This window comes from Felis catus, chromosome D1 (assembly GCF_018350175.1).
Source record: "Felis catus isolate Fca126 chromosome D1, F.catus_Fca126_mat1.0, whole genome shotgun sequence".
Taxonomy (NCBI): Eukaryota; Metazoa; Chordata; class Mammalia; order Carnivora; family Felidae; genus Felis; species Felis catus.
This window is the reverse complement of record NC_058377.1, coordinates 33,338,482-33,365,066: the sequence shown is the minus strand read 5'-3', so window position 1 is coordinate 33,365,066 and position 26,585 is coordinate 33,338,482. Positions and strand designations below refer to the sequence as shown.

At 38.2% G+C, this 26,585-nt stretch overlaps 1 protein-coding gene across 1 annotated transcript in view; it reads left to right on the top strand.

The window, feature by feature from the left end:
- The first annotated feature begins 1,989 nt into the window (after positions 1–1,989).
- Positions 1,990–26,585, top strand: part of ARHGAP42 (Rho GTPase activating protein 42) — a 327,384-nt gene continuing 302,788 nt past the window's right edge. Inside the window, exon 1 of the mRNA XM_003992599.6 lies at positions 1,990–2,264. Coding sequence (XP_003992648.3) covers positions 2,111–2,264 — 154 coding nt within the window. The 5' untranslated portion in view covers positions 1,990–2,110. The remainder of the gene's footprint in view (positions 2,265–26,585) is intronic.

Here is a 26,585-nt window from a genome sequence, read left to right as displayed (position 1 = left end):
TGTGATGAATATAAAATTGCCTCAGGTGAAAAACAGCCCCACTGCTTGGGCTACTCAATTAACTGACAAATGGCATTCTTGCCCACCATCTGACCCCACCTACCCAAATGAGGAGTATTTAACTAACAGACATAGGTTAGACACTGGAGTTAAAATGGCTCTAGTGATGATTGGACATTCTGATAATATTTAGAGGTACAATGATACGAATATGGTTGGAAGGTTTTTAAGTCCAATTTCCTTGCTCAGAAGAATTTATTTTATTTAAAAAATTTGTTTGAAGTTTATTTATTTATTTTGAGAAAGAGCTTGAGCAGGATAGGGGCAGAGAGAGAGGGAGAGAGAGAATTCAAATAGGCTCTGCACTCTGAGCACAGAGCCAGATGAGGGGCTTGAACTCAAGAACCTGTGAGATCATGACCTGAGCCAAAATCAAGAGTCCGGCATTTAACCCACCCAAGCACCCTTTTGGCTGAGAAGAATTTAAATCAAAGCCATCAAATACACTGCTTACATCATCTTATCCTAGTTTAACGTTTATGTACTATTTTTAATGTTCATGTGTACTTCTTTAAAGAAAATTGAAACTAAAAGTCTTGACAGTCTCTGAAACTTAATTGGGAAAAATGTAAAGTACATTAATGGAATTTTTCCCATGATCTGTAGAAGAGTTTTTTAAACAGATGGTTCAAATGTACAGAGCAATGAAAACACAGAAATTAAAAGCAGATTCTTAAGAAAAATAACAGAGTTCTCAGAAATACTATGGATGATGGCAGGACTGGATGTAAGGCAGTACTTTGTTTTGCTGTCAAGGTTTGGAGAGAACAGGAATTTATTAGGTGATCCTCTATCAGAGAAGGGGTAACTGACTCTTGGTAGGAATTTACTATTCATTTGGAATTCCAGCCAACTTCAACAATTTGAAAATCCTCATGCTTGTAGGATAATTCCATCCAGGTGCCAACAAAATATATAGTATTGTGATGTAAGTATTCTTCTATAAGTGGGAGCACTTCAGTCCAAGGTGCGTATCTGGGGGATGGGGATGGTCTAAAATCTTTCCATCTTCATAGCTACTTGGAAAAACAAGGAACATCCCAAGGCCTATGAACCTTTTCATTTTCAGTATAAAAAACTCTGACTTTCTTGGATCAAGGAAGTGAGCGATGGGAAAGAGGTAGGAAAACTTTTCAATCTGGAATTTATACGTATTTAGTGGAAACGTGTGAAATAAAATCTAAACTAATGCTAAAAAGTACCATCTTCCAACCGGAGTTCAAAATGACTTCCCAAACTTCAAGGAAAGTTAAAGTTGGTTTCTCTCCCAGGCAATTTTAGGGTATGGGTGGTGAGAAAGACGGGTAGGGGAGGTACGTTGGGAGTTTGAGATCCTTTGGGGCGTGGAGAACCGCAAAGTGTTGCCATGAGCTAGTCAGCTCCAGGTGCCGGGGAGGAGACAGAGCTGACGCCCCTGGCGAAGGCGTGAGCGCAACTACGCCGCAGCCGCGCGCAGCGCATGAGCCAAGTGCGGGCGGGTGGGTGGCGGCCGAGGGTGACTGGGAGAAGAGGCGGGGTGGCGCGGGGTGGGAGTGCGGCGGCTGGAGGAGGGTCTCCCAGCCCAGGCCCGATTTGCAAGCTCTCTGAGCCTGCGTCCGCCGAGGGGGAGGGCTTCCCTGGCCTGTCCAGAGTGGCTCAGAGCACAAACGACTGTCAAGAGAGTAGGAGAGTGGAGGTGCCGGAAGTGTGTGCTCGCCGTGGGATAACTTTCCTGCTCCGGCCGCGGCCCGGAGCCTCCGCCGCCTAGCTGTTCGCAGCGACGATGCGCTCTGATGACAACGACCTGAGCGGACCCGCGCCTCGGCCCACCGCCAGAGTCTGCACACTCCTCGCCGCAGGGGAAGAAGACTGAGCCCGGAGGCGTCCGCGCGCCCCGGGAGCCGGGTGCAAGGCGGCGCGGCGCTCGGGGCCCATTTCCTCTGCGCGGTCCCCTAGCGTTTGGCTTGTTCCCCGCGATCGTGCGTCCTCAGCGCCGGCCGCGGTCGCCGGCTGTTCCCGCCCTCACCGCCGGCCGGGACGTGCCCCGGCAGCCACTGGTAGCGTCTGTGCCATGGGGCTGCCTACTCTGGAGTTCAGCGATTCCTACTTGGACAGCCCAGATTTCAGGGAGCGCCTGCAGTGTCACGAGATTGAGCTGGAGCGAACCAACAAGTTCATTAAAGAGCTCATTAAGGACGGCTCTTTGCTCATTGGGGCGCTGAGGAGTAAGTGGATCGGGCAGGGGCGGATGGAGGGCGCGCAGGGATGTGGCGAGTCCCCGCGGGGTGCGGATTTGAGGGGTGGGATGGAGGACTCGGGGCTTCTTTTGTTTGAATGGGTTTGGGACAAAAGCTGAAGAGCTCCCCTGCTGGTGGCCAACAAAGTTTGTTCTTAGGTGTTCTTTACTTAAGTAATGTCTACAGAGAAGGGGAAGTCCTCCACTGGACACAGGAGTGTATCTTGAGGAAAGTTGTTCAAAGTTATCTTTTTGTATAACGCTCCTGGAAAAATGTTGGAGACTATTGGTCCTTTTTTGTTTGTTTGTAATTTTATTATGCCTGATTTGAACACTTTTTCAAAAGTCCTGAAGGAGGGATTCAAGAGTTTGTCTTAAGGATAAAATGAAGGTAGTTTAGTGATATTCAAAGAAAATTATTGATTTCTTATGTGTATCAGTGGCTCTTCACTGGGCACAATCGATCACAGAATTGGCTTTTTAAAAAAATAGACATTTACAATTTTGTCATTAGGAGGATGATGGAGATGATTGAAGACAGCATGGCACCAGTGGATTTAGTCTCTACCAGTTTTTTTGTTGCGTCTTAATTTTTGGATTATATTGTAAATCTGATGTTGGTCGAGTCATTGGGGATGAGAGTTGATGGTTAAAGGTCAACCAGAATTTCTGATTATTATATAAGTAAAAACTGCCCTTAGGGATTTTTCCCCACTTCCTTTTCCCAGCCGATTTTCTTTACTCCCTTCTGAATCTGCTGGTTTTCACTTTCAGTTACTAAGACCTAGGACAGTCTTAGTTTTAACTCCAGTTTCTCTTAGAGAAAATGAAGTGATGTAACTGATAAAGCTTAACTTGTACCTTTCCCAGGAAGTATTTGCATCTTAAAGGAAGCTTCTGAAGGTTTTAGCTACTGAAATGAAGCCCTGAATTATCTGGTCTCTGATGACTGGGTGAGTGAGGTATTTTCATAAGTTGGAGAGCTTTTAGGAGATCTAGCAATCCCCAGGACAAATGTAGGGGAATCATCATCGTGAAGAGTCAGTAAGAACATGTTGGGGATGTGTGTGTGCCCAACACTGAGACATTAGCATCTGAGCTGTATTTTGAAGCATGTATTAATGGTAAGAATAGAGCTTAGCAAAATATCTTGAAATAAGGGTGCTCCCAAATCTTTTTAACCATCCCAAATGCCAAAACATTTACTTATCACTTGTGTTACTTAACTAGGGTAAAGAGGATATGTTTTATACCCACATTCATTCAATTTCTGAATTTGAGGCTGCTACTGGTAACAGTATTTACTGATCTGTGAAAAAAATAACTTATATGCAGTTCTTTCCATTTTGTACATACACAAATGTGAACTCACCTTCCTTCTGGTTTGCAAACTCTGGTTGAGGTTTCAGGACTGGCATCTTTGCATTTTAGCCTCTTCCGAAAGAGTTTCCCCATTTCTGAGTGCTAAGTGCCAAGCTGACTCTTGCTGGGGCTGCCAGGTGGTCTACAAGTGATATTTTCTCCTCATTTTGCTGGGGAGATCGATTTTAGTGTTTCAAAAATTGAAAACACTTCCATAGCTGTGATAAAAACTCTGAAATGCATGTTATTTTGCTAGTAATAGTATGTATTTTATTATGATTTTTTAATCTAGTCTTGCAAAAATCAGGTGATTCCTATCCTTAATAAGTTGGTTTTTCCATGTATAAGTGAGGAAATCATGACAGTGTAAGCTCCTTGAACATGCAGAATCTGTCTTGTTCATTTGGTCATAAGCGCTTAAATATACAACCTGCCGTCTTTCTAGAATTCTTAGGTTTGTGATGAGAGTACATTTTTTTAATTAATATTTGGTTATTTATATCATTATGGAAGGAAGACATTTTATTCCTTGTTGAAATAATTCCCAGCATCAGCTGCAAATAGAGATTTGGAGCAGAGGAACTCTTGAAGTCACATGATGGCACTGCTTTTTTCCCACCAAGCCACCTTCTGTCCCTTGGGAAGGATGCAGTGAGGCTAGGCTGCAGCTGCTAAGTGCCAGCTCTCCGAAGCTGCTCAGCTAGGGTAAGAGTATGCCTACAGGACTTTGAAGCCTGCTTATAGTTCTATCCCAGATCCACCAAGAAGCCCTCCTTTCCCCAGTTCTGTCCCTTCTGACTGTTTTTCTTTTCTGCTCTAGGGAGCCTTCACCTTCCCTTTCAACTATGCCTTTCCATTCTCTGTACCTACTGTTTCAGTAAGTGTATCCGTTATCCACTTCAGTTTTATTTTTAGAACTTTGCTGTTATTTTCATTAATAATTAATGGTTTCTTAATATAGCCTTCCTGAGCTGACAGTCATCATCTAAGCATCTTCTATTATTTCTATCCTAGTTCATAGCTCTTCTGGTGAGAATTTTGGCATGGACTTTTGGCTAATACTGTAACTGTTTCAGTAGGAGTCACATATGCTTTTTTTTTTTAATTAAAAAAATGTTTATTTATTCTTGAGAGACAGGGAGTGAGCAGGGGAAAGGCAGAGAGAGAGGTAGACACAGATTCCAAAGCAGGCTCCAGGTTCTGATCTATCAGCACAGAGCCAAACGTGGGGCTTGAACTCATGAACTGAGAGATCATGACCTAAGCCAAAGTTGGAGGCTTAACCGACTGAGCCACGCAGCTGCCCCAGGTAAGGAGTCTCATATGCTTTTTGATTTTTACTTCAGGATGTACCTTTTTTGAGAATTACATGAAGGGAAACTACAAAGGCAGTCTAGGCATGTTAGAAGGGGAGGCTGGTAGGTACCATTCAATGTCAATTACAGGAGTATTGTCAGTTACAGACCCCTAATAAAAGAATCTCAACAGGAGACAATCATCAGTTACAGACCCCAACAGGGAAAGACGTACACTGCATTTCCTACAAGAAATCTACTATCCCTGCAACTCATCCAATGAGAAAGCATCATCACTCTGAACTCGTGCTTTTCTCCAATAGACAACAGACAACAGGGGTTCAGAACTTCTCCAACTTCTCCATAAAATAACATTCCTCTTCTCTGTTTTCTAGATTTACCTATGGTTTTGTGATAGCTTGCTTGTCCAGGATTGCATTTCTCTTACTTCCGAATAAACCCATTTTTGCTGGTAAAATAACTGGCAGTGTTATTTTTAAGGTTAATAGTTTCTTTAGTAGAGTATTTGGAAGGGTCCTTATAAAGAAAGGAAAACCTTGCTTGACTACATGATTTCAGTTTTAAATAACATAAGATACTTAACATTCTTAAAATAAATTATTGCTTTTCATATTCACATCCACTTTAAGAAAATGGATGACAGCTAATTAAGTGGATTAACCTAGACCTGAATTTAAATTCTAGTGCTGTCAGGGGCACCTGGGTGACACAGTTGGTTAAGTGTCTGACTCTTGATCTTGCCTCAGGTCATGATCTCATGGTTTGTGGGTCTGAGCCCCACATCAGGCTCTGTGCTGATGGTGTGGAGCCTGCTTGGGATTCTGTCTCTCCCTCTCTCTCTGCCCCTCCCCCACTTGTGTGTGCTCTCTCTCTCTTTCTCTCTCTCTCTCAAAATAAACTTAAAAAAAAGAAAAAAATAAATTCTGGTGCTGTCAAATGCTGTGTGATAATTGGCAAGTAACTTAACCTCTCTGAGTCCTGCCTTTCCTATATAGTGAAGGAAGATCTATAAATATCTTACCACTAGAATTATTTGTTCGTTTTGTTATATGTCATACAGACATTTGGTGAGCAATACTTGAGAATATTTGATACTGGAGAATTGGGTTTTAGTTCATGCTGTGACTCAAAATCCTCCACCCTTTTCATCAAATGTTATTCTGTGAACTTTGTTCCTTTAACAGGTATCAGCCTCAAAATTTGAGCTGCGAAATCATAGGCTATTTTTGCTTATTGATTTTCTTCTTTTAAAGATCATATTCAAAGGGTCACCTCAAAATGGCTTTCTCATAAATTCCCCCTTTAATTTATACTTTATAATTTTAGATATTTATGTGAGCTTTGTCCTTGCAAAAATAGACTTCCCCTCCTCCCAAAAACAGAAAAGAGAAAAAAAAAGGATAGACAGAAATAGAATTGTATTCATTTAATTGAATTATTGGGTGAGGAGTATATGAACATTCTTTCCTCCACTTGCCCTGTGGCATCTTGGGGCCTTCCCTTCTTTCTTTTTTCTTTCTCTCTCTCTTTTTTTTATTTCAGTTTTTAATTTTGATTCCAGTATAGTTACCGTATAGTGTTAGTTTCAGGTGTACAATATAGTGATTCAACAATTTGATACATTACTCACTGCTCATTGTGAGAAGAGTACTCTTTAATCCCCATCACTTGTTTCACACATGCCCCTTCCCCCCTCTGGTAACCATCAGTTTATTCTCTCTAGTTAAGAGTCTGTTTCTTGGTTTTTCTCTCTCTCTCTCTCTCTTTAATGTGGTGTACATAATGGAATATTACTAAGCAACAAAAAATAATGAAATCTTGCCATTTGCAACAACATGGTTGGAGCTAGAGGATGTAATGCAAAGTGAAATAAATCAGAGAAAGACAGATATATGATTCCACCGATGTGGAATTTAAGGATCAAAACAAACAATTTAAGAAACAAATTTATTACCAGTGCTTCCTTTCATTGCCTTAAGGTGGAATTGTCCAGGTATCTTCTCTGCATTTTGGATGTTTCTCAAACTTCTATGTCTAGGCTTCTTTTACAGGGAAGAAAAGTTAGTGGACTCTAATATTAGAGTCAGTTATTTATTATGGTAGTTATATATAAGCACAAAACTAATTCTAATGCTTATTCATACAATCTTAAAAGCAAATCAATTTATGAATTAAATAAAATAATGTGAAACCAATAAAAAAGCTTGTCAACTACATTTAATTAATCTAATGGTTGATGATGATTTACTGAAATGAAATTTCCCCTTGTATAAAAATTGCTGATAATGTTTTGTATGTTGACGATTCATTTTCTCTTTGCTTTTCCCAGTTGAAACTGCAGTTCTTAAAACTGCTTGCCCAGATGATGGCCTCCTCTCTATCACAAACTATTTATTTAGTGGTCGTATTGCCTCTGTTCCTAAGGAGTAGTGCCTGACACTAGCGATGCATGACACAAATAAGAAGGGCACCTATTTGAGTGGTAGAGGTTGATTGCTCCTAAGTTTAGATATAAAATATGCAGTTAATGAAAACATTAGGACATGAGCAAGAGGGAAGCACACAATTTCTGGTGTTTATTGCCCTCTGTGTTCTCAGACCCCAGTTTGAAGTATGCTGCTATGGTACACTTGTGATCTGGGGATTAAGTAGTTGTTTACCAGGGATACAAAGGCTACCTTGAGACTGTGAAAAGGGTGAGGGATACCTGCCTTCTGCTTGTTGTGTGTCTCAAACTCACCTTAGCCTGGTTTCACTTGTTTCTTCACTATTTTGTGTGTATGTTCTGGGCCCACCTTACTACTAGAGTTTTTGGTGACACAGGGAAGGGGTTAAAAGGAAAAAGACAAGTTTAAGAAGTTTGAGACTTTATATAGTTATGTGCTGTTTATTTGGTCATCCTTCAGCTTTTAGTAAAAATTGCTATTGTTTGGCCATTTTTTTGTATTGAAACTTGTACCTAGGTTTTATTTAGTACCTAGTACCTAGGTTCCATTTATGAATGGAACTCATTGCTGATTCTTGTTTACCCTGCAAGAGCTCCTTCACTGCTGCGGCTTTCACTAAGGTTGTTTTGCTTGTTTAGCTGGGCAGTCTAACCAAAGGTATGGATGTGTAATTACTTCAACCATTCATTTGGTTCTTAAGCCATTAGAATTAGAGTTAAATGATCAGAAGTGACTGTATCTTTCAAATGAACTGTAATTAATTTTAAGAACTGGTAGATTAGGAATGTGGTGCTTTCAGGTTCTGCTTCAGAGATGTTGCAAGTAAAAGCAGTTACACTTGTGTGAATTTAAATGGCAGCCTTGGTGCTTATCAAAGTGGAAGTAATTTGGGCTGGCTGAGTAATTCCATTTACTTCTCTTATGATGCTCAACATGAACTTGATGGGTACCCATTTACATTGTCTTTATTTCCCTTGGATTTCCTTTTTCAGCAGGTAGTAATTGAGGGGCTGTCTTGTTTGAGGCCACAGAATCAGTTAGTGGGAGAATGGCTTAGCAGTAACCACCTTTACACTGCCATCTCTGACAGTTATGATCAAGGTACCCCGGGAGTGTGGAAAGCTGAGGTAACCACTAAAATGTTAAGTCACTGAAAAGCTGCTTTAACAAACATCCTTTGAATTATTAACTTAAAAGCACAATGTTTATTGGGTTGTGATATGTTAGCATTACTCAAATAAAAAAATAATTCAGTATTGCTTTGGGCTGACTGCAATTTTAAGTAATGAATACATAGAAAATGGCAGATATTTTATTTAGATTTATAAAGAGAAATATTAGATTAAAAAATTTAGACCATTAAGCCATGTTTGGTAAATATTCAACAATGAAATATTTATTATGGACAGGTAAGAAAGGATTGAGGAAAGGGGGTTTGAATCTCTTTCATGAAAATTGTTTCTTGCCAGAGCTGTGATTGCCGCCTCTTTTGGCCCCAGCCATCCCTGCTGTCTGGATGGTAATTTCCACTCATTTCAGCCTTCTAAGCAGGTGTCATCCCCTCTGTAGTTCCACCTGCCACCCACCAGTTTCAGCTGGCAGCTGGGCCAGCCTTCCTTTTTCCTCCAGCCTGCTGAACCTCTGCCCAGGATCTAATAATCCTTACAGTGTGTCCCAGTTGATTTGGCTTCATCAGCCGAGGACTTGCTACCTGTTTCTTGCTGACTTTCATCCTGAAAATTAAAACCATTTGCTAAGAACCTGGCTGTCTAGTTCATGGAATCTGTGCTTCATCTTTTGCAGCTGCCATACTCTGAGTTGTAATGGCTGGGCTTAGTATAAGTGTAGAAATTTACATAGTTTTTAATCGTAATAGCCCTTGAAAGCAAAGGAAAAGGGGCAGGATGAAAGCAGGACAGTCATTACAAATATAATTATATTAATAGTTTTGTCTTTGGCCAGGTGAATTTATTTATTTATATGTTTATTTATTTTTGAGATAGAGACAGAGAGGGAGTGGGGGAGGGGCAGAGGGAGAGTAAGAGAGAGGATCCAAAGCAGGCTCTGTGCTGACAGCAGAGCTGGATGTGGGGCTCAAACTCACTAACCGTGAGATCATGACCTGAGCCAAAGTCAGACGTTTAATCCACTGTGCCACCCAGGTGCCCCTGGCCAGGTGAATTTAAATTTTGGCCTGGATATTTCTGGTAATGTGGATCCTTCTCTGTAAGATTACATCTAATGGGGATACTTGGTTAATCAGAGTTTGTCATAGTTCATATCTGCAGTATTCTGTTTTATTACCAAGAATCCAATTGCAACACAGAAGAAAGCATTACCACAAAGCACATGTGTATATCTCTCAGTGAGGACTGTGATTTGCTTCAGAAAAAACAAATTGTGGAATAGTAAGGTGGCTTATAGTGGCTGATAATCTGCCAGTTTTTTTCAGCATTTTTCCTTTCTTGCAGAGGTATGCATGCCTAAAAGAAAAATAAAGTACTAATTTTCCTAGGACTTTTAATTTTCCATTTGAGAGTAATTCTTTTAATTGTAATTTTTTGTGGAATCTGTTGAGAAAAGTCTAAAAATAAGACTGATGAAATCTTTGTACATTATTTTATATTAATTATTAAGACTTTTCAGTTCCAATATTTAGATTCTATGATAAAGGTCTGTTCCTAATGGCATTTTAAAAATATCAAAACATGACATTTTGTGTGTTGTTGGTTTATCTGACGTGGGTGAATATTAGCTACAATGGGCAATGCTTTATATTTTGTGAAGGATGGGGAAGCATCCTGGATTGGTTCTCAATGTCAGGTGGTATTTAAAAAAATCGGAAAAAAATGCTGCACATGTATAACCTTGCTACATTAGTAGAGTTCTCCATGAACCTTGGCTTTACTCTGGGAAAAAGTTGGTAGACACACTATGACCCCTTTCATTTGGAAGTCAGACAGATTTCTCAGTAGCGGAATTTCTTTGTTTCCTCACACAAATCTAAAAAGCCATACTGCCTGCTTGTTTATGAAAGTCATGCCAAATAGTATTCCCTTGTGTGTAAACACATAATTGGAGCTTATCCAGATGAAAGACCCAGCTTCAGTTTTCTCTTCGGTATACAGTAAAAGTGGTGATTTAATTTAGAAAACTGGTATATGTTTGTGTGTGGAGGAGAGTGATAAGCTGCTAATAGAAGTGAGTATTCAGTATGTATATTATCCCTTTCCAAATGGAAGCTGTGTAAATTGATTTTACTTTGCCTTGGTGAGAATTTTCTCTTCTTCATTTAATTTCCTTATTTCTCACAACGTCTGAATGAACGATGTGGCCCAAAAAAGGGGACGGTGGGGTGGTGGTAGTGGTGAGAGAGGTAAACAAGGGGAAGCAAATGTAAAATTCGTTGAGAAAAGAATTTAAATATTATGGTTTTGTAACTTGTGTTGGGCCTTGTGTATCTCGTATGAAAAAGTTACTATGTGACATTAGAGAATCAAAGGAATAAGAAGGTAGCCTTCCAACTGTTGTAAAAGTTGGGCTGTGCAAAATTTGAGGGAGATAGTTCCCATTAAAAACTGTCAACAAAAGAGATAATAGGGGGCGGCTTTTCTAGGGCCGTACTATTTGCAGAAAATGTGGAAAAGCTGTGTACTTATGAAAAAAATGATGTCAACATAGGAAGTAATAGGGAGGGACTTTTCAAGGCTTGTGTTGACTGCTTGTCAATCCTGGTTTTCTTTAGGTGACCCTTTCTAACATCACTAATTATTACTTCCTCTGGATCCCAGCTCCATTACTGCACCATTTTTCTTAGTATGTGATGTTGCTGAATTCATCTTCCTTTTTTAGTTTATTTCCTGTATCCTTCTCTTAAATGTTGATAGTATACAAAGATTCCTTCTTAGCCCTTTTACTGTTTGCTTTCCTTGAGTGATTAACATGTCCTCCTGGGCCATAGCCCTAACCTCATTTTCCTGAGCTCTGGACCTGATTTTTACCAGCATATCACCACATGGATGTACTTCAGGGACCTCAGACTCAATGGTGTGTCAAAACAATTTCTTTCTTGCTCTCCACCTTGTTCTCTTTGTGTTCTCATTTCTTCATTTATAGCCTCATCCACCTGGTCATCTCATAAAGGAGCATCTGAGTCCTTCTAACTCTTCCTGTTTCCTTCTCCAGTTTTTAAACTCCAGTTTTTCACTCTTGCCAGATTAGGGCATTTAGTTAGTCCTGTAATTTTGTGCCCCCAGATACCGTAAATTAGATTTTCTCTGCCTATGTTTGGAAATAACACTTTTTTTTTTTTTTTTTAGTTTAAAACAATAGACATTTATACTCTCATAGTTCTGGAGGCCAGAAGTCCAAAATCAAGGTGTCAGCAGGGCTGTGCTCTAGGGGATGATTTTTCCTTGCCTCCTCTAGCTTTGGGTGTTACCAGTACAAGATGTTCCTTGGCTTGTAGATGTGTCACTCCAGTTCATAGCTGTGTAGTCACATGACATACCCCCTGTGTGTCTCTATTACATTTTACTTGTTCTTTCAAATACAAACTTCTAGGTGCCAAGGATATCGGTATTCAGTCAGCTGTGACCACATTGTGGATGCTCAGTGATTGCTAAACATCAACCAATTTCATTTTACTAAGAAGAGTATATAATATGGAGGAAGTTTTTGAATATCTGTTGGAATGAATGAGCCATGGAATGAGGACCACAAATTTGCTTTTTAATATTTTTTCCAACAGGCTTTATTTATAACTGGTCAAGCTTGGGTGTACTGATTTTTGGGCCTGGATAATCCAAGGGACAGCAGATAGCAATAGGAATTACAACTTTATTCTAGTCCTGGTGCTGCTACTAAGTAGTGGCATTGGTACAAGCTACTTGTCTCAGAACCTATTTTTTTCATAAAAAATGAGAATAACGTTTGCTCTATATTTCCTGTAGGGTTTTTGTGTGGGCCATGGAAATAATGCATAATAATATAAAAATGTAACATTATTTTCATTTGTTTTAGGCAGGATCATTGTGATCCTAATAATTTCGGTTTCTTTTTCAAGACTACATGTAACACATAATGGTCTTGTCAACATTATTACCATATTCTGTAGAAATGAGATTTTTAAAGTGGAAATGCTTTAGTTGAATGTTAAAGCATGGGCTTATTTGTCTCCCAAATTAAATCTATTTGTTAGGAAATGATTATAAGATGTGGCATGATTTTGGTTTACCTTTTTTCTTTTAAGCAAGTATTTGCTATGGTCTGGGAACCAAGAAAGCATTAGGTTGGCATTTAAGGATTATGAATAGGCAGTATAGATGTTGAGACTTCATGGGTATCTGCTGTTGCTTTATTTCTGTTGGCTCAGGTCAGTGGTCTATAAAAGTTATTTAAATGATGGTCACAACTTGCACTTCTCAGAAGTGAAATAGATTGCTGGGCAATTTTAAAAAATAAAATAGGCCAAGCTGCCTATGAGAGATATTTTTTTCACATTGGTTTCTCTATGGAAGGCAGCTAGTGGCTTAGAAAAGCACTTTCTAGGGCGTTTCTTATGCCACACAGATGTTTTGTAAATGTAATTATATTTGAGGTGAGATCATCCTAGTGGTTATTGGTGAGAATAGAAAATGATGAGATTGGTGGGACATTGCTGGAAGGTTTTGGGGACAGGGAATTATGGGGAAAAACGATATTTCATTAAGAATTAAAGAGGAAGATTCTGGGGCACCTGGGTGGCTCAGTCGGTTAAGCGGCCGACTTCAGCTCAGGTTATGATCTCATGGTCCGTGAATTCGAGCCCCACGTCGGGCTCTGGGCTGATGGCTCAGAGCCTGGAGCCTGTTTCCGATTCTGTGTCTCCCTCTCTCTCTCTGCCCCTCCCCCATTCATGCTCTGTCTCTCTCTGTCTCAAAAATAAAACGTTAAAAAAAAAAAAATTAAAGAGGAAGATTCAGTTGGCTCCCTGAGATAATTGAATTGAGCCTGTTAGCTAGGTGGCTAAGGAAAGGCAGTATTATTGAATTGGTGTCAGAATCGCCAGGAGAGGATATTTGGATGGTACCACAAGGACAAAACAGATCATTTAAAACAACAACAAAAACAATTTCTTAAGGGATCTATGAGTTTAAGGGGAACTCTGCCCTGGGGAGCCTAGACTTCAGGGACAGTTTGCAAAGTGAAGGAAGAGCTGGAAAAAGCCAGACTCTTTGGGGTTACAGAAAGAAAATAGAGACTGTTATTAATCCTGAACAAGGAGTAGCAGTGAGTGAGTGAGTGAGAATAACAGCCTCCAGGTTCGCCAGGTTTAAACTCTGGCGCATGTCCTTTTCTTCCCATTTTTTCCTTGGTTCCTGACACTGCTCTGATGGAAATTAGAGTTCTATGGATATTCACAGCTGACTGGCTGTGATGTTTTGTGACACCCATTGAAGAGAGGGATGAAAGAGGCTGAACAACGATGTGGAACCAAGGTGTCACATACTTAAAATGTGCACATTGGTGATTTGTTATCTGTGCATTGTGAATGGACTCCTGCCAGCTAGTTAATGAACGTATCCATCAACTCACATAGTTATCCTTTTTTTTTGGTGAGAACATTTAGGTTTGACTCTCTTAGCAAATTTAAATTATATAATGTAGTATTATTGACTATAGTTACTATGTTTTAAGTTAGATCCTTGTCTCTAATTCATCTTATAGCTGGAAATTTGTATCCTTTACCATCAACCTCCTCCTATTTCTCCTAACTCCTAGCCCCTGGAAGCTACCAATCTTCTTTCTTTTTATGAGTTTGCTTTATTTTTTATTTTTATTTTTTTGATTCCACATATAAGTGATACCATACAGTATTTGTCCTTCTCTGTCTAGCTTATTCTACTTAGCATAATGCCCTCACAATCCATCCAAGTTGTCACAAATGGCAAGATTTCCTTTTTTCTCATGGCTGAATAATATTCCATTGTATATATACATCTTCTTTATTAATTTATCTTTTGGTGGATACTTTTTTCCATATCTTAACTATTGTGAATAATATTGCAGTGGACATGCTAGTACAGATAGCTCTTCAATATTCTGTTTTCATTTTCTTTGGATATACACCCAGCAGTGGGTTTCTTGCATCATATGGTAGTTCTGTTTTTAATTTTTTGAGAAACCTCCATGCTATTTCCATGTGACTCCACCATTTATATTCCTGCCAACAGTGTAGAAGTGTTCCTTTTTCTCCACATCCTTACCAACACTTGTTATCTCTTATCTTTTTGACGATAGCCATTTTAACAGGTATGAGATGACACCTCATCGTGGATTTGATTTGCATTTCCCTGATGATGAGTGATGTTGAATGCCTTTTCAAATGTCTGTTGCCTGTGTGTCTTTGGAAAAATGTCTATTCAGGTCCTCTGCCCATTTTTTAATCAGATCGTTTATTTGCTATTAAGTTGTATGAGTTCTTTATGTATTTTGGAACCAGTATCTAATTTTAGAATAGTTTTATTGCCTTAAAAGAAATCCCATAACCCATTATCTCTCTTCCCTAGCTCCTGACAATTGTTACTAATATACTTTGTTCCTGAACCATTTTTATATAAATGGAATGATGCAGTCTATGGCCTTTTATGACTGGCTTCTTTGACTTAGCATGTTTTCAAGGCTCATTCATATTTTAGTATGTATTGGTACTTTATTCCTTTTTATTGCCAAATATTCAATTGTATGATTATACCGCACATTTTGTTTATCCATTTATTAGTTGAAGGACATTTTGGTGTTTCCTTATTATTATTGCTATTATTGATAATGCTACAAGCATTCATGTACCTGTTTTGTGTGGACATATGTTTTCATTCTCTTGGATATATCCTTAGGCATGGAATTATTGGGTCATATGGTAACTTTATGTTGGAACTCCTTTATGTATAGAAAATTAGTAGGTTTATAGACATTTACATTGTTTATGATAGAAAGCAGTTTGAGAGTTAAATGTATATTTAAGGCAAAGTTATAATTTCCATAGCAAATTCAGATATGACCTTTTTATTTGTTGAAGAAAAACAGAATCACTTGGTAGATATTTAAGGAGGAAACATTTCATGTTCTTTTAATTTTCATTATACATGGGTAAGTATTTAAAAATTTCATAATGGAAATATAGGGCAATGGCAATTTTTACATATGTGCAGAGTGGCAAGGGTGGGGAGGAGAAAAGGAGAAAATACAAAGTTCACAGTGTGATGGGCCAGGAGAGATGTGAAGAAGAGAGAATGGAACATTGACTTACATATTCATTAAGCATATTTATTTATTTATTTATTTATTTTAAAGTTTATGTGTGCTGTCAGCACAGAGCCTGATGTGGGGCTCGAACCCACAAACCATGAGATCATGACTTGAATTGAAATCAAGAGTCGGATGCTTGACTGACTGAGCCACCCAGGTGCCCCTCATTCAGCATATTTATTAGCACTTGATATATGTCAGATACTGTTCTAGACCTTGGAAGTACAGAACAGAGGTCCAGCTCTTCTGGGTTTGCCTTTACTTAGGGCATGCTGGCGATACTGTATAGTGTGTGTGTTGTTACTACTTGGTGCTAAGACCTAGAAGGCACCTTGTGTACCTTTTATTTCTTCAGATAGCCTTTCTCTGTAACCAAGGGTAACTTGTGCATGTCACCTTGTGCATAGCAGTCAACACAGCATAGGGATCTCATATGAGAATGTGAATATGTCCATTCTTCATTCTTCCATTCTTCACTCTTTACACACACACACACACACACACACACACACACACACACACACATGGCCCTAGTAAATCTCTCTCTTTCTTAAACTCTGGTTTCCTCATTTCACAATGGGGATGATAATAATAATAATAATACCTACTTTTTCATGAGGGTTTCACAGTTATTGTAAACTGTACTTAGCATATGGTTGCTATTATAATCATGGTGTATTTTTTTAAAAGTTTTTTGAGTGTTTATTTTTGAGAGAGAGAGAGAGAGAGAGAGAGAGAGAGAGTCAGAGCATGAGCGGGGGAGGGGCAGAGAGAGAGGGAGACACAGAATCCGAAGCTGGCTCCAGGCTCTGAGCTGTCAGCACAGAGCCCGACGCGGGGCTCGAACTCACGAGCTGTGAGATCATGACCTGAACTGAAGTCGGACTCTCAACTGACTGAGCCACCTAGGCACCCCAATCATGGTGTATTTTTTTTAATAGATAAAATGAAATAACCTCAGTGTTAAAAAATATTTAAAATGCCTTTCATGATGATAAATTTTATTTTATTTAGCTTTCCATGTCTACATGAACACACTTAAAAATATAAATATAGTCATAATATGTATACCATTATATATTTATATATAAATTTATACCATTATTTCAAATATTTTTCTTGCTTCATTTTTTTTACTATTAGCGTATCTATGACCAAAAGTGCTCAGATTGAAGGTGATATTTATGTGTAAGTAATTTAAAGCAGTCTACATTTGAAATGTAAGTAAAACCAGAGTAGGTTACATATTGAGTAAGGAAACATCTGCACTTTGCTACAGTTCACCCAAAGGAAATTGGATCATGTATCAGCTATGTGATGGAATAAGACTTTCATCTTTTAAAGAAATTTCCCTGCCTAAAATTTGCATTCATCTGTTATTCTGAGATGAAGCCTCTGGTATATACATTGTGACACAGAGTTTGCTGAACCTTAGCATACTCTGTTGTTAGATTGCAGCTGCTGCATCTGCTGGAACTTAACTAGAAATCAGAAACAACTATTTTTAAAACTTTTTCAGGCTCACACGTTTTAGATTGCTTCTTTTTCTTAATGTGGGCAGTTTGTCAGTTCGTGCATGTTTCTTTTCAGGTCCTCAGTTACTAGTCTTTTGGAATTACAAATCACTTTATCTTTTATAAACAATGTAGTTTTTTAAAGGAGTTATTTACCAAATTAATCTGAGAGGAGAAACTAGTCCCTTAGGGTATCTTTTGGCCTTCGACTCTTTCTGACCATTTGTTCTACTTATCTGAATTGTACTAGCCCCTCCAAATTATACATGTGCGCACACTCCTATCCCAGGTTCTCCTAAACTATGGTCTATGTCTCATTCTTTATGTTCAGTACTCTGTCAGGTACATATTTATTGACAGGTAACTGTTGAATACATGACTGTGTTGACTTTGTGAAAACTTAACACTGAGATATTCTGAAGCTTAGGATATACGTGGTCATAGTTTTACTGGACTGTTGCTTATTTGACCATCCCATTCCTTGCTTCCTGAAGCTTCTCCCTGGGCTTCTGTGGAGCCATATGTGTTCCCTTAGCAATCTTTTCATTGACTTTCCAACTTTTTCTTTGTAGTCTTCTAGATTTCTTTCACCTCTTCCTTCCTCTTGAATGTAGGTGTTCATATTGTCCAATGAGAACATTTTCTCAACAGATGTAAGTTGGTGATGAATATTACCCATAACCAAATGGTTAATATCTGTAAGATAAATGGGGGAAGAAGGTGGTTAGGAAGTCATCAGATCAGTGAACACTAGATACAGGACAGTTGATAAGCCAAAGGATAAATACAGCTGTTACCCTTTATGGGGAGTCAGAGAAATGAAAATGAATGTAAAGTATCCATTTTTATCCATTAACATTGCTAAAAGATTTTTTAATGCCTTTTTTAAATTAGGGTGTACTAAGACTTTTACCTTCCATATGCTGCTGATAGCATTGTAAATTAGTAATATGTGTCAAGGACCTTAAAGTGTTTATACCCACTGGAAAAGTGATCCCAATTATGGTACCTTTTCTGCAGCAGGTAATACTGATTTCCTACCCAGCATCTTTGCCCTTTCATCCCTTCTATAACAATGTGAGTTTGTTCAGTGACTTAAACCTCCTCCAGGTCAGGGGTAAATCCTGATTAGTTGAGTCACTCATTATAACCCATTTCCCCTTGCTAGGAATGGCACGTGTTAACAATTCTCTGTAAATAATTTGATAGTGATTTTCTTAATTTATAGTCTTCATATCTTTTCCCTACTTGCTTTCCCATCTTCCAGTTTCTGGCTATTTAATTTGGTTTCTCTTTTATACAGTTATCTTTGAGCACTTTCTCTTTTCATTCTTTTAAAAATGGCATATCGAGGCTATCATAAAATGTACATATCCAGGTTTGGGCTGTTTTGTTTGCTTGTGATAAGCACACTGTTTTCATGGACAAATTAATTACGCCTGGTGTTTTGTTAAAATATAACTAGTATTAATACTATAAGGTTGTCGTTCTGTTATCCAGGAGAACTCACCTGTAGTGGGTTTAATTTCTTTTTTAATGTTTTGTGAATTATTAGATGCAAATGAATGTCCTGTGAAAATATGATCTTACTGTCTTTGAGGTAACAGATATTGATGGCAGACAAGTGAGGGCTAAAAGGAGAAAGGTTGAGACTCAGATCATGAAATGGGAGTTACTATCTGGTAAGACTGGGCATCAGTTAGACCAACCTGGGCATAGATCCTGACCATGTGACCCAATATACAGCCTGGAGTGAGGTCTTGGCTCTTTTTGAGGCTGTTGCCTCTGCTTTAATTTGAGGATCACTTTCTTTGACGCACAAATTTATTATGGTAATTGAATCCATTCTTTTATAAGATCAAGCATTGTGCTAGGAACATTCTAAAGTAAAAGATCCAAAAAAATGATAATAGGATTTCTCTTTAATTTCTGCTAAAAAATATTTGAAAATTGTAAAGCATTTAGCTGAGAGGAATTTGGTATAATAAGACATCAGATATTTATTGGCTATACTTTAGGGATTTCTTTAGGGAATCTGCAAAAATATGTTCCTTTGGAAGTATTACTCCAAGTGATCTGTTGTATTCATTGCCTTTCCATGCCAACTTAAATGTGAGCATATTTGTTGCATTCTGTTTATTTTGGTAACCCATGGGTTTGTATTTTTAGCATGGCTTGAATTTTATTTATTAGTCATTCTTTCTAACAAAATTGTTATGTCACAAGTGTCGTATCTACTCTTTTTTCTAATGAAAAAGAAAGGATAATCTAAGGCAAGAATTTTGGCTAATGGGCTCTGTCTGGCCGCTCTGAACAGATATGATTTTGCAATATGGTATTAGTATCCTGTGTTTTCTGTTATTTAAATCATGACTAACCATAGTGGGCATAGTGATGCAAATATTTCTGAAATCCTGTTTTTGTGTTAATGGGGCAGAATCTTTTTAGCAAAGGTTTTAAATGATCTAACAACTGAAATGTTTGCTTAAACAGGATTAAAATGTATTTACCTGTGAAGTCAGGTTTTAAATGCTACAATGTGAAAGTTTTTATTAATGGCATTTCATATCCCTAAATCTGCTAAACTTTATAAAAACATCATCAAATGATGAAAAGTGAAATGAATTCTATATCCATTTATATATAAAACTTACAGATTATTGTATGTGCTGTTGTGCATATGATATTTGACATAATTTACTGCCATTTGAAGCAGACATTTCCACTAACCTCTACTTCCAAAGTTGATGGGGTCATTTATCTTTCTTCCACTACCAGTAGAGAAGGACATTCGAAAATTCCAGTGTGAAAGGAATTTTGGTGAGTAGGTGTGACAGCCACCCCTCTGACATCTGGAGAAGGTTCTTGGGCTTGATGAAAAGGTAGTAAACATGAAAGAAGAGATACCTGGCTAGGATTTTCAGATTTTTTTTCCTGGTCAAGTTGAACTATAGCAGACAGACCTAAAGAATTCTTACTTAGCTTTGATATTGGATCCCAAATTAATTATATCCTTGTGCAATCTTGTTAACTCTTTTTTTTTTTTAAGAGAGAGAGGGATCGAGAGTGAGAGAGTGAGTGTGAGTTGTGGTAGGGGGAGTGGGGGAGAGAGAGAGAGAGAGAGAGAAAGAGAGAGAGAGGGAGAAAGAGAGAGAGAGAGAAAGAGAAAGGATTTCAAGCAGGCTCCACATTCAGTGTGGAGCCTGACACAGGGCTCGATCCCACAACCCTGACCTGAGCTGAAATCAAGAGTCAGACCCTCAACCGGCTGAGCCACCCATGCACCCCACTCTGTTAACTCTTATCTCCAATTGGAGAATAGGGGAACTAACTTTCCTCTTTCTGTCCATAAATGTATGGGGCTGGGACAAGATGAAAACATGGTAGAAGTAATAATATGCCTTTGAGGGGAATCTGCCTCACCATTCCATTTTCTGTTCTACATAACTTCTTGTTTGGGAACATGTTTATCTGAAGATGGTAACAAGAATAAGCAGTGTGTTTCCTTATGACTCTAGGTATATGTTTATTCTGATTTACTAGTTAATCACTTTCTCATTTTTACTACTGCTGGCCACTTTTAAAAGTTTCCTTCTTTTTTTTTTAAACCATCATGAAAGGGATAACAAAATACCAATACAAGGAAAGCTAAATGTCAGTAGGACTTAATGTAGTATCTATCAGGAAAAATACAACCTCTGTAACAGTTGTTAGGGAACTTATAAGAGTCAGGAAGCAGTAATTCCTGTTCTTGAAAAGCTTACAAACCAAACAGAACACAGATATGTGAAAAGAACTAAACTGGATGGTTTTAAATGGAAGAAAGGTCACTAGAGGAATTGCAGCCAGCGTATGTTGGAGGGTCATGTCCACAGATTGGTTGAATGCAGGAAGAGAGTCTAGCAGTATGGGATAGCATGGGCAAAAGCACTGAAACAGACATGAATTACCCTGTGACAGAGATGACAAAATGATTTTTTTCTATTAAATAAAGCAGTCAACATATAAGAAACAATAAGGGAACTAGGAAAGGGGTACTGTAAATGTCTTTGAAAGTCAACCTAAACTAACAGAGTACATACACTAGATGTAAGCTTCATGGGTACCTGTAACTATCCTGTATTTCGATTTACTGTGGTTTCTGTCTCTTGAATTATGTCAGGTCTGTGGGTGGTGTGGAGTCATTACATGTTGAATATGGGTCATGATCCGCACATACCAGTGTGTACATTTTAGTTAAAACCTGTTGGTGGTTCATTGCAAAGGATGTTTTTAAGCTTTGATAATCACAACACCAGAATTTAATTATAAATAAGTAAATGGAAAAAGTTAATGGTTCCCGGGTCAAATAAATGCTGTATGTAGGTAATTAATGAAGATAATGAAGTTGAGTCCTTAACTCAAGAAATAAGCCAAGGGAAGTTTTCTAGTCAGTGAATTTACTAATTATTGATTTCTAAAGTATCAGTTGTTTTTCTCCTGGCTTACTCTCATGTCTATTATGTGAAATAGAACGGTATTCGTATGCTTTTATGTCCTTTGGGGTTAAAGCATGTATCATTGGGCTAAGATAATGTTATTAGAAAGTGACTTGAGTTTCATCATAAAATTGCACCAAAAAGTAGAAATTTAGCAAAAAGTTTTGTTTTCATGGAGGTAAATCTGCAAAAAAGAAAGAGGTTATTTTAATTATTTTTTTTATAAGAGAAGTCTTGTGAGAAATTTCGGGAAGGATAAGAAAGTTCCCCTCCCTCACCCTTTTTTAAAGCCATCTCAAGGTTATTTTGGGAATGAATGTGTTGACAGGAGCAAAAAGAAATATTAAAAATAAGCAAAGAGAAAAACAGTGGGTATCATTCCAAGATGAGCTCTTGAGGAATGTAGAGCTACAGAATTAAGTATTCATTGGGGGAATTCAGCAGCTTAGCCACCTTTGAATAACACATATCATTAAACATTTATCATCTGAGGGGCACCTGGGTGGCTCAGTTGGTTAAGCGTCTGACTTCAGCTCAGGTCGTGATCTCACACTCCGTGAGTTCAAGCCCTGCGTCGGGCTCTGTGCTGACAGCTTAGAGCCTGGAGCCCTCTTCAGATTCTGTGTCTCCCCCTTTCTCTGCCCCTCCCCTGCTCATGCTCTGTCTCTCTCTGTCTCAAAAATAAATAAAAACATTTAAAAAATTAAAAAAAAACATTTATCATCTGAGAATGATTCTGGGTTATGTAGAGGACAAGTTCAAAAAAAGAAACCATGGATAAGTAGTCTTGGTTTTGTTTCATACAAGTACAGAAGGAAAAATAATTTGAGCTTGACATAGATTTAGTGTTTACTCTTCATGTGAACTGCCCTGAGTGTTATCCTGGTACTCAAATTCACTCATGTAGAATATTATATATTCACCTGCTCCAATGCTTATCATTCTGTGGGTGGTGATCCTTGAGGTTTCTTAAAATTGAGAATTTTGTGAGTTATACTAGTATTAGGAAAAAATAGAAGAAATAAAACAGCACAGTGTATTGAATATTTTGAGTTAAAATATTGTTTAATGAAACTTATTTCTGTTTTCTAAGTACACATGGATGAGAAGATAATGTTGGATTGTAAAATATAGTTCTTATTGTGAGTCATGGTCAAAAATCTAAAAACAAATCACAATGTTTTTATAAAAAATACAAAAAAGAAAAAAAAGTACACTATTTAATGAGTGAAGTTGTATCTGTCTAGCATATATGTGGTGAGGCCTGATTATGTTTTCTTTGGGGAGGTAAGTGGGCAGATGCACTGGGGAAGAACAATTCTCTGGTGCCACAGATACATTTTGAGGTTGCACGCAGAGTTCCTGGCAAGTTGCACATCCTGTGGGTCTTGTGAAGCTCTTCAAAATGGGTACTGGTCAACTCCAGTGTAAATAGCTCTTGAAAGTGGTCATAGCTGCTGTTATCTAGCAACTGACATTGAGGTCAAGAAGGAGGTTTATCTAGTTCTTTTTTTTTTTTCTGAGATAGTTTATTTATTTATTTTTTTGTATTATATTTTTCAATTTTTTAATTTTTTTTGAAAACATAATTTATTGTCAAGTTAGCTAACATACAGTGTATACAGTGTGCTCTTGGTTTCGGGGGTAAAGTCCCATGATTTATTGCTTACATACTACACCCAGTGCTCATCCCAAGAAGTGCCCTCCTCAATGCCCATCGCCCATTTTCCCGTCTCACCTGCCCCCGCCCCCATCAACCCTCAGTTTATTATCTGTATTTAACAGTCTCTTACGGGTTTGCCTCCCTCTCTGTTTGAAATTATTTTTCCCCTTCCCTTACCCCATGGTCTTAACTGTTAAGTTTCTCAAGTTCCACATGCATGAAAACTGTGATATCTGTCTTTCTCAGACTGACTTAGTTCACTTGGCATAATACCCTCCAGTTCCATCTATGTTGTTGTAAATGGCAGGATTTCATTCTTTCTCATTGCCAAGCAGTATTCTGTTGTATATATAAACCACATCTTTATACATTCACTAGTTGATGGACATTTGGGCCCTTTCCAGGATCTGGCTATTGTTGAAAGTGCTGCTATAAAAATAGGGGTACAAGTACCCCTATGAATCAGCACTCCTGTATCCTTTGAATAAATTCCAAGTAGTGGTATTGCTGGGTCGTAGGGTAGTTCTGTTTATAAATTTTTGAGGAACCTCCATGCTGCTTTCCAGAGCGGCTGCACCAGTTTGCATTTCCACCAACAGTGCAAGAGGGTTCTCATTTCTCCACATCCTCACCAACATCTGTTGTTTCCTCAGTTATTCATTTTAGCCATTCTGACCAGTATACAGTGATATCTCAATGTGGTTTTGGTTTGTATTTCCCTGACGATGAATGACGTTGAGCATCTTTCCATGTGTCTGTTGGCCATCTGGATGTCTTTTGGAAAAGTGTCTATTCATGTCTTCTGCCCATTTCTTCACTGGATTATTTGTTTTTTGGGTGTTGAGTTTGGTAAGTTCTTTATAGATTTTGGATACTAACCCTTTATCTGATATGTTGTTTGCAAATATCTTTTCCCATTCCTTCAGTTGCTTTTAGTTGTGTTGATTGTTTCCTTTGCAGTGCAGACGCTTTTTATCTTGATGAGGTCCCAGTAGTTCATTTTTGCTTTTATTTCCCTTGTGTTCGAAGACATGTTGAGTAAGAAGTTGCTGTGGCTGAGGTGAAAGAGGTTGTTTCCTGCTTTCACCTCTAGGGTTTTGATGGTTTCCTGTCTCATATTTAGGTCTTTCATCCATTTTGAGTTTATTATTGTGTATGGTGTAAGAATGTGGTCCAGTTTCATTCTTCTGCATATTGCTGTCCGGTTCTCCCAGCACCATTTGCTAAGGAGACTGTCTTTTATCCATTGGATACTCTTTCCTGCTTTGTTAAAGATTAGTTGGCCATATATTTGTGGTTCCAATTCTGGGTTCTCTATTGTATTCCATGTGTCTGTTTTTGTGCCAATACCATACTGTCTTGATGATTACAGCTTTGTAGTACAGGCTAAAGTCCGGGATTGTGATGCCTCCCACTTTGGTTTTCTTTTTCAACATTATGCTGGCTGTTTGGGGTCTTTTGTGATTCCATGTAAAATTTAGGATTGTTTGCACTAGCTTCGAGAAGAATACTGGTGCAATTTTGATTGGGATTGCATTGAATGTGTAGACTGCTTTGGGAAGTATTGACATTTTAACACTATTTGTTTTTCCAATCCATGAGCATGGAATGTTTTTCCATTTCTCTGTGTCTTCTTCAATTTCTTTCATAGGTTTCAGCATGCAGATCTAAAAGGTTTGGTTAGGTTTATTCCTAGGTATTTTATGGTTCTTGGTGCAATTGTAAATAGGATCAATTTCTTGATTTCTCTTTCTGTTGCTTCATTATTGGTGTATACAAATGCAACCGATTTCTGTACATTGATTTTATAGCCTGTGACTTTGCTGAATTCATGTATCCTTTCTAATAGCTTTTTGGTGGAGTCTGTCGGGTTTTCCATGTAGAGTAGCATGTCATCAGCAAAAAGTGAAAGTTTGACTTCTTTGCCAATTTGGATGCCTTTTATTTCATTTTTTGTTGTCTGATTACCGAGGCTAGGACTTCCAACACTCTGGTAAACAACAGTGGTGAGAGTGGACATCCTGTCATGTTCCTGATATTAGCTGTGAGCTTTTCTACGTTTTTTTTGATGCTAAGGTATGTTCCTTCTATCCTGACCTGCTTGAGGGTTTTTATTAAGAAAGGATGCTGTATTTTATCAAACACTTTCTGCATCTGTTGACAGGATCATATGGGTCTTATCCTTTCTTCTGTTAATGTGATGTATCACATTGATTGATTTGCGAATATTGAACTAGCCCTGCAGCCCAGGAATGAATCCCACTTGATCATGGTGAATAATTCTTTTTTTTTTTTTTTTAAAGCTTATCTGATTAGAATCAAAGAAAGTGAGGTTCTTTTTCTTTTTCTTTTTCTTTTTTTTTCTTTTTCTTTTTTTCTCAACGTTTTTTTATTTATTTTTGGGACAGAGAGAGACCGAGCATGAATGGGGGAGGGGCAGAGAGAGAGGGAGACACAGAATCGGAAACAGGCTCCAGGCTCTGAGCCATCAGCCCAGAGCCTGATGTGGGGCTTGAACTCATGGACCGCGAGATCGTGACCTGGCTGAAGTCGGACGCTTAACCGACTGCGCCACCCAGGCGCCCCAATAATTCTTTTTATATGCTGTTGAAATCAGTTTGCTAGTATCCTGTTGAGAATTTTTGCATCCATGTTCATCAAGGATATTGGCCTGTAATTCTCCTTTTTTGTGGGGTCTCCGTCTGTTTTGGGAATCAAGATAATGTTGGCTTCACAGAATGAGTCTGGAAGCTTTCCTTCCATTTCTATTTTTTAGAACAGCTTGAGAAAGATAGGTATTAACTCTTCTTTAAATGTCTGGTAGAATTCCCCTAGGAAGCCATGAGGCCCAGGACTCTTATTTGTTGGGAGATATTTGATAACTGATGCAATTTCTTTACTGGTTATGGGTCTGTTCAAATTTTATATTTCTTCCTGTTTCAGTTTTTGTAGTTTGTGGGTATCTAGGAATTTGTCCATTTATTTCTTTGGTGTTGGTTGTGATCTCTGCTCTTTAATTTGTGATTTTATCTATTTGGGTCCTCTCTCTTTTCATTTTGAGAAGTCTGGCTAAGGGTTTATCAATTTTGTTTATTTTTTTCAAAAAACCAACTCTTAGTTTCATTGATCTGTTCTACTATTTTTTTTATGAATTCTGTATTTTATTTCTGCTCTGATATTTATTATTTCTCTTCTGCTGGGTTTGGGGTTTCTTTGTTGTTCTGCCTCTAGTTCCTTTAGG